We start from the raw sequence: 11,750 nt of genomic DNA on the forward strand, positions 1-11,750 counted from the left end.
ACGACACCACTTCATTACATCCAGAAAGTTTGTGGAGACTGCAAAATAGTAGAGTTACTACAAAGATATTACATCTGCTAACAACCAACAGGGAGCTTTGAGGCAGATGAGTAACCCAAGAACAAACTTGCCTTCAAGTCTCCGCCTCAGCGTTCTGGACGATGGCAATGGGAAGCCCCCCTCCAGCATCAGGTCGTAGCCCGTGCTGCCACAGGCAAATCGCATCTGCAAAGACTTTTTAACAGTCTCGTTAGACCACTTGGATCCCCTGTTGCTAGTTCTTGACAAAGCTAACAGTTGATCCGCAGTGAAGATCTTGCGCAAGTGTGTGTGGAATGTAGCTTCCCGTGTCTTCTGCAAAGCAGCCTGCCTCACCAAGCGGCGGTTCTCATTCTCCAGGTGCTTAATTCTCCTCTTCATCTGAAGAATTACATCTTCGGTGAGTCTAGGTGAAATGAGCGATGGACATACAGGGTGCAGGGTCCTTGTCGACGTCCCGGCCACTGCTTCCTGGAATCATGGCATGGGAACCAAATGATTCTCCACGTCACAAAATCAATCCAAGCTGCGTAGGAACCATGGGAGTACATACCCTGCTGGTGGAGGCTCCGTCGCTAGATGCCTTCGCACCGGTCTGGAGATGCTGCATGGCCTCTGCTGCCTGCTGTAAAAAGTGTGGTGGTGTCATTTCACAGCTACGCAGGTCTCATGAAGACACTTACGTAGCACAACCCGCTGGTTGTGGTGAAGGGCGCTGTCCGAAGACAGGCCTGCAGGGTTCCCCTTGAGGTCCCGGCCGCTGCTTCCTGCAACCACGGCATGGGGACCGAATGATGCTCTGTGTCACAAGATCGATGCCAGCTGTGCGAGAACCATGGGACATACCCTGCTGGTGGAGGCTCCATCGCTAGATGGCTCTGCACCGGTCTGGAGATGCTGCATGGCCCCTGCTGCCTGCTGTAAAGAGTGCGGTGGTGTTACCTCAGGGCTACGCAGGTCTCTTGAAAACACTTACGTAGCACAACCCGCTGGTTGCCGTAAAGGGCGTCGTCCCAAAAGAGGCCTGCAGGGTTCCCGAGGTCCTGGCTGCTGCTTCCTGCAATCATGGCATGGGAACAGAATGATGCTTCGCATCACAAGATCTATTCAAGCTGTGCAGGAACCATGGGACATACCCCACTGCTGGAGGCTCCGCCGTGGAATGTTTCCGCATCAGCCTGGAGCTGCTGCATGGCCCCTGCTGCCTGCTGTAAAGAGTGCGGTGGTGCTACTTCAGGGCTAGACAGGTCCCCTAAAGACACTTACGTAGCATATCCCGCTGGTTGTGGTGAAGGGCGCTGTCCGAAGACAGGCCTGCAGGGTTCCCCTTGAGGTCCCGGCCGCTGCTTCCTGCAACCACGGCATGGGGACCGAATGATGCTCTGTGTCACAAGATCGATGCCAGCTGTGCGAGAACCATGGGACATACCCTGCTGGTGGAGGCTCCATCGCTAGATGGCTCTGCACCGGTCTGGAGATGCTGCATGGCCCCTGCTGCCTGCTGTAAAGAGTGCGGTGGTGTTACCTCAGGGCTACGCAGGTCTCTTGAAAACACTTACGTAGCACAACCCGCTGGTTGCCGTAAAGGGCGTCGTCCCAAAAGAGGCCTGCAGGGTTCCCGAGGTCCTGGCTGCTGCTTCCTGCAATCATGGCATGGGAACAGAATGATGCTTCGCATCACAAGATCTATTCAAGCTGTGCAGGAACCATGGGACATACCCCACTGCTGGAGGCTCCGCCGTGGAATGTTTCCGCATCAGCCTGGAGCTGCTGCATGGCCCCTGCTGCCTGCTGTAAAGAGTGCGGTGGTGCTACTTCAGGGCTAGACAGGTCCCCTAAAGACACTTACGTAGCATATCCCGCTGGTTGTGGTGAAGGGCGCTGTCCGAAGACAGGCCTGCAGGGTTCCCCTTGAGGTCCCGGCCGCTGCTTCCTGCAACCACGGCATGGGGACCGAATGATGCTCTGTGTCACAAGATCGATGCCAGCTGTGCGAGAACAATGGGACATACCCTGCTGTTGGAGGCTCCATCGCTAGATGGCTCCACACCGGTCTGGAGATGCTGCATGGCCCCTGCTGCCTGCTGTAAAGAGTGCGGTGGTGTTGCCTCAGGGCTACGCAGGTCCCTTGAAGACACTTACGTAGCACATCCCGCTGGTTGCCGTAAAGGGCGTCGTCCCAAGACAGGCCTGCAGGGTTCCCCTTGAGGTCCCGGCCGCTGCTTCCTGCAACCACGGCATGGGGACCGAATGATGCTCTGTGTCACAAGATCGATGCCAGCTGTGCGAGAACAATGGGACATACCCTGCTGGTGGAGGCTCCATCGCTAGATGGCTCCGCACCGGTCTGGAGATGCTGCATGGCCCCTGCTGCCTGCTGTAAAGAGTGCGGTGGTGTTGCCTCAGGGCTACGCAGGTCCCTTGAAGACACTTACGTAGCACATCCCGCTGGTTGCCGTAAAGGGCGTCGTCCCAAGACAGGCCTGCAGGGTTCCCCTTGAGGTCCCGGCCGCTGCTTCCTGCAACCACGGCATGGGGACCGAATGATGCTCTGCGTCACAAGATCGATGCCAGCTGTGCGAGAACAATGGGACATACCCTGCTGGTGGAGGCTCCATCGCTAGATGGCTCCGCACCGGTCTGGAGAGGCTGCATGGCCCCTGCTGCCTGCTGTAAAGAGTGCGGTGGTGTTGCCTCGGGGCTACGCAGGTCCCTTGAAGACACTTACGTAGCACATCCCGCTGGTTGCCGTAAAGGGCGTCGTCCCAAGACAGGCCTGCAGGGTTCCCCTTGAGGTCCCGGCCGCTGCTTCCTGCAACCACGGCATGGGGACCGAATGATGCTCTGCGTCACAAGATCGATGCCAGCTGTGCGAGAACAATGGGACATACCCTGCTGGTGGAGGCTCCATCGCTAGATGGCTCCGCACCGGTCTGGAGATGCTGCATGGCCCCTGCTGCCTGCTGTAAAGAGTGCGGTGGTGTTGCCTCAGGGCTACGCAGGTCCCTTGAAGTCACTTACGTAGCACATCCCGCTAATTGCCGTAAAGGGCGTCGTCCAAAGACAGGCCTGCAGGGTTCCCCTTGAGGTCCCGGCCGCTGCTTCCTGCAACCACGGCATGGGGACCGAATGATGCTCTGTGTCACAAGATCGATGCCAGCTGTGCGAGAACAATGGGACATACCCTGCTGGTGGAGGCTCCATCGCTAGATGGCTCCGCACCGGTCTGGAGATGCTGCATGGCCCCTGCTGCCTGCTGTAAAGAGTGCGGTGGTGTTGCCTCAGGGCTACGCAGGTCCCTTGAAGACACTTACGTAGCACATCCCGCTGGTTGCCGTAAAGGGCGTCGTCCCAAGACAGGCCTGCAGGGTTCCCCTTGAGGTCCCGGCCGCTGCTTCCTGCAACCACGGCATGGGGACCGAATGATGCTCTGCGTCACAAGATCGATGCCAGCTGTGCGAGAACAATGGGACATACCCTGCTGGTGGAGGCTCCATCGCTAGATGGCTCCGCACCGGTCTGGAGATGCTGCATGGCCCCTGCTGCCTGCTGTAAAGAGTGCGGTGGTGTTGCCTCGGGGCTACGCAGGTCCCTTGAAGACACTTACGTAGCACATCCCGCTAATTGCCGTAAAGGGCGTCGTCCAAAGACAGGCCTGCAGGGTTCCCGAGGTCCCGGCTGCTGCTTCCTGCAATCATGGCATAGGAACAGAATAATGCTTCGCATCACAAGATCTATTCAAGCTGTGCAGGAACCATGGGACATACCCCACTGCTGGAGGCTCCGCCGAGGAATGTTTCTGCACCAGTCTGGAGCTGCTGCATGGCCCCTGCTGCCTGCTGTAAAGAGTGTGGTGTTGCTACTTCAGGGCTAGACAGGTTTCTGGAAGACACTTACGTAGCACAACCCGCTGGTTGCTGTAAAGGGCATTGTCCCAAAACAGGCCTGCAGGGTTCCCGAGGTCCCGGCCGCTGCTTCCTGGAATCATGGCATGGGAAAAAAATGATGCTTCGCATCACAAGATCCATCCAAGCTGTGGAGAAACCATGGAACATACCCCGCTGCTGGAGGCTCCGCCGAGGAATGTTTCCGCACCAGTTTGGAGCTGCTGCATGGCCCCTGCTGCCTGCTGTGAGGAGTGCGGTGGTGTTGCCTCAGGGCTACACAGGTCCCTTGAAGACACTTACATAGCATATCCCGCTGGTTGCCGTAAAGGGCGTCGTCCCAAGACAGGCCTGCAGGGTTTCCGAGGTCCCGGCTGCTGCTCCCTACAATCATGGCATGGGAACAAAATAATGCTCCACATCACAAGATCCATCCAAGCTGTGCAGGAACCATGGGACATACCCCGCTGCTGGAGGCTCTGCCGTGGAATGTCTCTGCACCAGTCTGGAGCTGCTGCATCGCCCCTGCTGCCTGCTGTAAAGAGCACGGTGGTGCTACTTCAGGGCTACACAGGTCCCTTGAAGACACTTACGTAGCATATCCCGCTGGTTGTGGTGAAGGGTGCTGTCCGAAGACAGGCCTGCAGGGTTCCCCTTGAGGTCCCGGCCGCTGCTTCCTGGAATCATGGCATGGGAACGAAATGATTTTTCACGTCACGAAATCAATTCAAGCTGTGTAGGCACCATGGGAGTACATACCTTGTTGGTGGAGGCTCCATCGCTAGATGGCTCTGCACCGGTCTGGAGATGCTGCATGGCCCCTGCTGCCTGCTGTAAAGAGTGCGGTGGTGTTACCTCAGGGTTACGCAGGTCTCTTGAAGACACTTACGTAGCACAACCCGCTGGTTGCCGTAAAGGGCGTCGTCCTAAGACAGGCCTGCAGGGTTTCCGAGGTCTCGGCTGCTGCTCCCTGCAATCATGGCATGGGAACAGAATGATGCTCCGCGTCACAAGATCCATCCCAGTTGTGCAGGAACCATGGGACATACCCCGCTGCTGGAGGCTCCACCGAGGAATGTTTCTGCACCAGCCTGGAGCTGCTGCACGGTGCCTGCTGCCTGCTGTAAAGAATGTGGTGGTGTTACCTCAGGGCTACGCAGGCCTCTAGAAGGAAGACACTTACGTAGCGCAACCCGCTGGTTGCCGTAAAGGGCGTCGTCCCAAGACAGGCCTGCAGGGTTTCCGAGCTCCCAGCTGCTGCTCCCTACAATCATGGCATGGGAACAAAATAATGCTCCACATCACAAGATCCATCCAAGCTGTGCAGGAACCATGGGACATACCCCGCTGCTGTAGGCTCCGCCGAGGAATGCTTCTGCACTGGTCTGAAGATGCTGCATGGCCCCTGCTGCCTGCTGTGAGGAGTGCGGTGGTGTTGCCTCAGGGCTACACAGGTCCCTTGAAGACACTTACGTAGCATATCCCACTGGTTGCGGTGGAAGGCGCTGTCCGAAGACAGGCCTGCAGGGTTCCCATCGAGGCCCCGGCTGCTGGTTCCTGCAATTCCAGCATGGGAAAAGAATGATGCTCCGCGTCACAAGATCACTCCACGCTGTGCAAGAACCATGCAACATAACCTGGTAGTGGGGGTGGTTCTCATTTTAACCGATTCACACTTTTTGTTCTTGTATGTGCCTTCACATTTTAACCTTCTCAAAATAACTCCTTTTCTCATTTCGACTCTTCTCAAAACAAACTTTCTAATTTTATCCCCTCTCAATCTCAGTTTTACAGATTTCAGAAAAACTATTTTATTTTGAATCTTCTTGAAACAACTATCATTTTATCCCTTCTCAATAAAACTCATTTTTACAGCCCTCAAAAAAACTTTTGCGATCGGACCCTTCTCAAAACAACCTTTCACTGTTTATCCACTCTCGAAGCAACTTCTTTATTTCAGCGTACTAATTAATTTATCTTTGTGAATGGGAACTTTTGATACTGCTATTAACCTGGATTTCACTAATCAGGCGAACGGGAACGGCACACATTTGTCAGCAGGGTAGTTTGTTCTGGCGGGAAGACTGCCTGAGGATATCGTACATGCAAACTGACATATCGCATACCGATAAAGAGCATGTTCTTAAATCAACCGAGAGTTCCCATTGACAGCCTAGTGAGAGTGCCACTTTCATTTTATTATGTGGACTGCTGTACAGAGAACTTGTAGAAAACTGGTAGCATTGGCATTCATGCCTCTGAGCAATGCTTAGCATGCTTGGGCATACTTACACCAAAATGAGGGCTCCCTTGTTGTCCACATTATTATATCTCTACTTGTCTTCCTTGAAGCCACGGTTACGAGTAGGAAAGTGCTTCAAAATTGGAATCCTGGAAAAAGGGGTGCTCCGACAAACAAACGGGGAAAATCACGAGACAACAATAGTGTCATGCCCGAGAGGGTAAATATTAGGTTATTTCCTTCATTGTTTTTACCAGAAAAAGTGAGGCCCCAACCCGGATCTATATAGAGTGTCCCAGTTATCTCGAACCAAGATTTTTAATAAGATGACTAAGTGCTCTATGCAAACAGAACTAATGTTCTTAGTAGGTGTCTTGGCAAAGAGTCACAATATTTTTATTTAGCCTAATTAATTCATTAAAAGAAATTAGAAGACCTTAAAATGTTGAATCAAGGAAAGGTGTAAATTTGCAAGTTGTAGAGAGCACCCGCTCGACGTGTTTTAACATATGGTATGCTTTGCCTGCTTTTTATTCAAACCTTCAAAGAATGCCTATTCACGGCCCACCTTTGCGCCATAATTGGGTGTTCAAAAATAGCACGTTGTCTCGGGGTACCATATTTGACGGTCATTTCGTAAGGGCTGGACAAAAGACACACACAAGGTGCACTACGATACAAACACCTCACTTCCAATTGACATTTATGCCCTTTTATCAATATTTTAAAATTAGGTCAATTTCTCATTAATTCTTTAATTAGAATCAATGAAAAATACTGCTTTATAGAAAAGGTGACTACTAAAAACAGACAGTTGGTTTTAAAGCACTCCTTTTTTGAAAGCTTGGTTCGACATAGCTGGAACACCCTGAATATGCGCAGGTATAACAAGTGGAAGTTCCAGGTGTGGCAGAGGCCAGAAGTGGGCTAAGAAGAACAGAAATGCCTCGGACATACTGTGCCACTTGGCGACGCAAATTTCTTTGCGTGATTTTCTAAACAAGACTAGGGCAAACTCTCTGCTCCATCTCACCATAAGTCGACGAACAACAAAGGTTACGGCCCACGTGAGCCAATCAGTGCGACGGAGTGAAGCATGGGCACTGTTTCACAGAGGGGTAATGCTCAGTGACGGCGAATGTCAGTGGCTCGCCTTAAAGGGATACTACAACGAAATTTCGGCGCTCATTTTTTGGTCTATATGTGTTCAAAGGAGCAGTATCACATGGAACATACCAATATCTTGTTAAAAAAGTCACAAAAAGGAATTTTAAAACGAATTAAACGATTAGCAAAGAGCACCTGGTGGATGTCGCTAACGCCTCGCTTGTAATGCCCGTCTAGGAACCTTGGCAGCTAGTGACGGAGGTTGTCTCGCCTCCGGCCACGACGAGAGAAGAGGGGCAGCAGGAACTCCCCTCTTCCCGAGAATGCCTTTTGTGTGTCACAGAAGTCGCTATTGTCCCCCTACAAGATTATAGAAGATTAACCCGTCACTCAAACTTTGTACAAAAGCAGCCGCTTCGGTTGCTGGAACGACTACGCTATCCTCTCGACGTCAGCCTCGCCGTAGCTTTGCTCGTCTTGAGACGACCTACGTCACGATTGCGTTGGATGTCACGTGGTCTCCGCTGGGCCTTCTCCGAGCGCTTGCCAGAGTGGGCCGTTTATAACGAAAAATACAGCCACCAGGCTCAAAATACAAATGTGCGATTGTCATTTACGGATATTGTGGATCATATTCAACCTATTTTTGAACACGACGGGAATATTTCAAATTTCGTTGAAGTATCCCTTTAACGATCAAATAGGCTCGTCTGGGAAGCAGCCTTCATTCTTTGTCAAGTTACACTGAAACAGAGTATATTAGCCAGTTTATTTGTATTTTTGACGCCGTTTCTAACCTCCTTTGTGTTCATTCTATCTAAAAGTTGTGAGGGGAAATGAAACTTTAAAATAAAGGCTGACCGAGCATGCCGCAGCATTGGACAAAAGTACAGCATGATGACAAAAGCACCTTAAAGGGGTAGGGAAACAAAATTCCAGCGCTCATTTTCTAGCTTGAATGTGTTGCATGTTGCACCCTAACCTCAAAAACACTAGTCTTCCGTGGAAAGGCACAAGAAAACTAAATTTAAAGCTAAATAAATCAGTGTGTCGAACCGAAAAAAATACGGGTTCGGTTACGGTTCAGGTAAATTAATTTTGTTCCGGTTCAGTTCCAGTTCGATTATTTCATTCCGCGAACCGGTTCGGAAATTCTAAATGACAAATTGCAACATCAAAATAAATTACAAATAAAACATCTGAAATCAGCACATACGAAACGGGATACATCGTAGTGTAAGGCTCAGGGATTTCTACCAGGAATGGTTTCTTTATGTGCACTCAAAGGTTGCCACACCGACGTTTACGCATTCGGACTTCATCTAATTGTGTCCGACGCAGTAGCTGTAAAATCCGCGACCTCCTTACAAACCCACTTACAAGTAGAACTCGCTAACTATCCCGCCACCTCGGCGTGTAAGCAATTGAAGGAACAGTGGGGAGAAAATACAGCTTTCTTTATTTGAACTAGCCTTCGGTAACTCAAATTAGACCCTTAAAGAAGTTTTCATTAAACAAGATACGGAATATGAAAAACACTTCACCGAACGCAATACCAGAAGGACGTAATAGGATAAATATTATAATAGAAGAGTTCGCTGTCTCACATATATGTTAGCTTCTAAGTGCCTATACGAAACCGGATGCATTATTATCAAACTCCACAGCCTTTTCTTTTCTCATTCCGATGGAAGCAAGCTTCAAGAACTCCCGCGTTCTAGAAACGTGTTAGGAAATGAGCACACAGCAGCATTTAGGCTTTACGAGATTGTAGGAAAATGAAATCCCATGACGCGATTATTTTTTTTTTTTTTGCACAGCCTTCCAATTCTCTTTTCCGTGCAAGCCGCGACCAGCGCAATACTGGTTCCTATGTCAAGATTCATAAATGCAGCGTTCATATTCCTAAGACTGAGTGGAGAAGAAAAATATGTAAGCGAGGTGTGTGTCAGTTGACGGCACTTAAAAAACAAATGGTATTGATAGCACAATCATTGTCAACAGCGCGTGGCCTAACCGTTTTGACATGAACCGGTAACCGTTATTTTTTTCCGGTTCAGTTCCGGTTCGGGTTCGGGTTCAGTTCCGGAAAAAATACCAGTTCGGTTCCGGTTCGACACCCTGAAATAAACAATCTTTCAATGTGCACCTGGTGGATGCTGCAGAACCCATTTGGGAGGTAGTCTAGCAACGTTGTGGAATCTGCTATGTAGTCGTGACGTAGCAGATTCCTTCAAAGCAGCGCCGCTCTTTGGCATTTCAACATCTTCCCTCTTAGCTTTCCTCCTCAACTCACAAGTCGCTCATTGTACCAAACGGTCCAAGAAGATGGAAAGGAAGGACTCCCTTCTTTCTCGGACCCTCATTCGTGCAACCGGACACAGCCACTCTCCCCCTAGAAGATTAGCCCGTCACTCAAAACTCGAACAAAAGTTGCTTTCCCCACCCCATTCAGCCCTAAGCTGACAGTGTTGTGGATTTAAGCTACGTGCTCCTTGGGCCAGCCACATGCTAGTCACCCCACGGGTACTTCGAACGACTTGGTTGTAACGCGCTGATGCTATTGACACCACCACAACGCTGACGCCACCAAGGGCAAAGCTCATAACCACGCCTGCCTTGCTACTCCACGAATGCGGGAAATCTCTTCTTTCTGTTTTTGTTTGCGTCGGATATCCCATGACGCATCGCGCTCTCCGTTCGCTTCTTTTCGAGCACTTGCTCGAGTGCACCGTTTGGAACGACAAATATAGCCAGTCGTTCAAAATACAAACGTGCGATTATCATATACGGTTATTTTCCGTCATGCTTAACTAATTTCCGTACGAAATTTGAATATTTCAATTTTTGTTTCCATACCCCTTTAATGCCTCATGATCTTGTCAAGGGGTTTGAAAGGCTGTAGTGCTCTGCAAAACTGCTGGGATACAGTTGATTGATACAAAGCTTTCTGTAAACGAAGCTGATATTTAAGAAGCATTTGTGGAGAGATTAAAACAGGACCGGTTCAAATGCAAAAATGTTTTTAAGAATAAGTTGAAACAGTAAGGGTCAAAACGAAAAAATTGAGTTTAAATGAGAAAGATTGTAACACAAAGGGAGTCTCTCGAGAATCTGTTGAAACAAGAAAGCTTGAAATGTGAAGGGCGTTTTGAGATGGCCGGAGTTGAGATGAGAATGGTCAAAATAAGAAGGGTACAATTGAGAAGGAGTTAAACTAAAAGTTCAAATGCTTTTGTTTCGTATCGACATGCACCTGCTGGCGGTGGCTGTCGCTGCATCACAAGGCAGCCGAGTGTGAAGAGAACTTTTTGTGTGCCACTAACAAAAACAACAGAATAAAACTTTTCATTTGCATTGAACCACTGGTCGTCTCCACGCCGTAGTTTAAGTTACATTAGGCTGCAAAACTGATTGATGTTGTATCATGCACTCCTCCACGACCATCACTCAGAATTCAAAAAGGGTCTCTATTAGATTGCAAGTCAATCAATGCCACAGTATTCATTCCCAGTAGTTGGTCACCTGTGTCTTTAAAACCAGATCAGTAGAAGATGAATTATTTAATTTCAAAGTTACTCTTATAATTACTTGCTTTAAGTTACTCTCATTATCCAAGACCCAATCACCATTTACACTAATGAACCACACCTGATGAAGGTTAATGCAAATTAACTGGAATAAAAGTTGGGTTCTTGCCACAGGCACTCACTTGGCTTCTTGACTCTGAAAAGATGGTTGGAACAGCTGTTGCCTTCAGCTTCCTCCAACCGTCAAAACGCCTTGTCTGGTACTGCGAGGGTTCGAAGTGGTCCTGCAGCGGATAACGTTTTGGGCGACGTCAAACATGGGCATGCGGAAGCTCCAGTCGACGTATAGTTAGCTGACGAGGCTCGCGCACTCAAAAATGGTCACACTGGCGAGTTCGATGAGCGAGTCACTTGTCGAAAACATTTGCTCCAAACGCCGATGATTGCCTAGGCCGCTCCGCGACTAGATCGGACCGCAAAAAGTGGTCAGCTAGCGACTGCTCAAATTGCGTCGCTTTTTTTTTTTCTTTTTTTTTTTTTTCGCGATGGTCGTTTTTGCAATGAGTTATCGCGTGACTCGATCGCATCGCCGGTGTGAACGCGCCTTTAGAATTCCACCGTAACGCCCGATAAGTACGACGCCACAGGTGGACCGCTCGTCTTTCTGTGGTGCCGCGAAAGTCCACAGACGCTTCGAATGCACCAGACAATGTATTACAAAACAAATACTTCACGGTCTATGTCGGAGCGATTATTTCGCTGCTCTCGCGTGACAATATTAGCAATACCTTACCTGACAAACGTACGTCCAGGCAGAGGGATTCCATCCTGCGCCGCGTCCTATTCTATCCAGCCACAGCTTCCTCCTCCTGGGTGATTTCGGGAGCTTAAACAGCCGAACTCTCGCAGAACTTCTGTTCGCGCACCCCAGCACACAGCAACCGCCCA

The 11,750-nt window shown here is 49.9% G+C and overlaps 1 protein-coding gene across 1 annotated transcript; it reads right to left on the reverse strand.

Annotated features, from left to right (window-relative positions):
• Window positions 1-695: 695 nt before the first annotated feature.
• LOC120841048 (nucleoporin NSP1-like) lies at window positions 696-11,719 on the reverse strand. The gene is made up of 25 exons (XM_042289751.1): window positions 11,596-11,719; window positions 10,985-11,086; window positions 5,397-5,480; window positions 5,267-5,338; window positions 5,107-5,187; window positions 4,973-5,041; window positions 4,813-4,893; window positions 4,683-4,754; window positions 4,517-4,600; window positions 4,387-4,458; window positions 4,227-4,307; window positions 4,097-4,168; window positions 3,937-4,017; window positions 3,807-3,878; window positions 3,647-3,727; window positions 3,517-3,588; window positions 1,889-1,972; window positions 1,759-1,830; window positions 1,599-1,679; window positions 1,469-1,540; window positions 1,306-1,389; window positions 1,176-1,247; window positions 1,016-1,096; window positions 886-957; window positions 696-806 (listed from the first exon to the last, which is right to left on the reverse strand). Exons 3-25 carry the CDS (start codon window positions 5,457-5,459, stop codon window positions 696-698), a joined length of 1,782 nt encoding a protein of 593 aa, XP_042145685.1. The 5' UTR covers window positions 5,460-5,480; window positions 10,985-11,086; window positions 11,596-11,719.
• Between the last annotated feature and the right edge of the window lie 31 nt (window positions 11,720-11,750).

This window comes from Ixodes scapularis, unplaced genomic scaffold, assembly GCF_016920785.2.
Source record: "Ixodes scapularis isolate PalLabHiFi unplaced genomic scaffold, ASM1692078v2 PGA_scaffold13__105_contigs__length_92229423, whole genome shotgun sequence".
NCBI classification, from domain to species: Eukaryota; Metazoa; Arthropoda; class Arachnida; order Ixodida; family Ixodidae; genus Ixodes; species Ixodes scapularis.

What these genes read in the sequence shown, in the direction of transcription:
- LOC120841048 (XM_042289751.1), bottom strand. Translation starts at nt 5,459, where the DNA reads ATGGGAACCCTGCAGGCCTGTCTTCGGACAGCGCCTTCCACCGCAACC. An exon ending in GTGGAGCCTCCAGCAGCGGG is followed by an intron (nt 4,894 to 4,972) that starts GTATGTCCCATG and finishes CCATGATTGCAG; the next exon opens with GGAGCAGCAGCCGAGACCTC. An exon ending in GCGGAGCCTCCAGCAGTGGG is followed by an intron (nt 1,680 to 1,758) that starts GTATGTCCCATG and finishes CCATGATTGCAG; the next exon opens with GAAGCAGCAGCCAGGACCTC.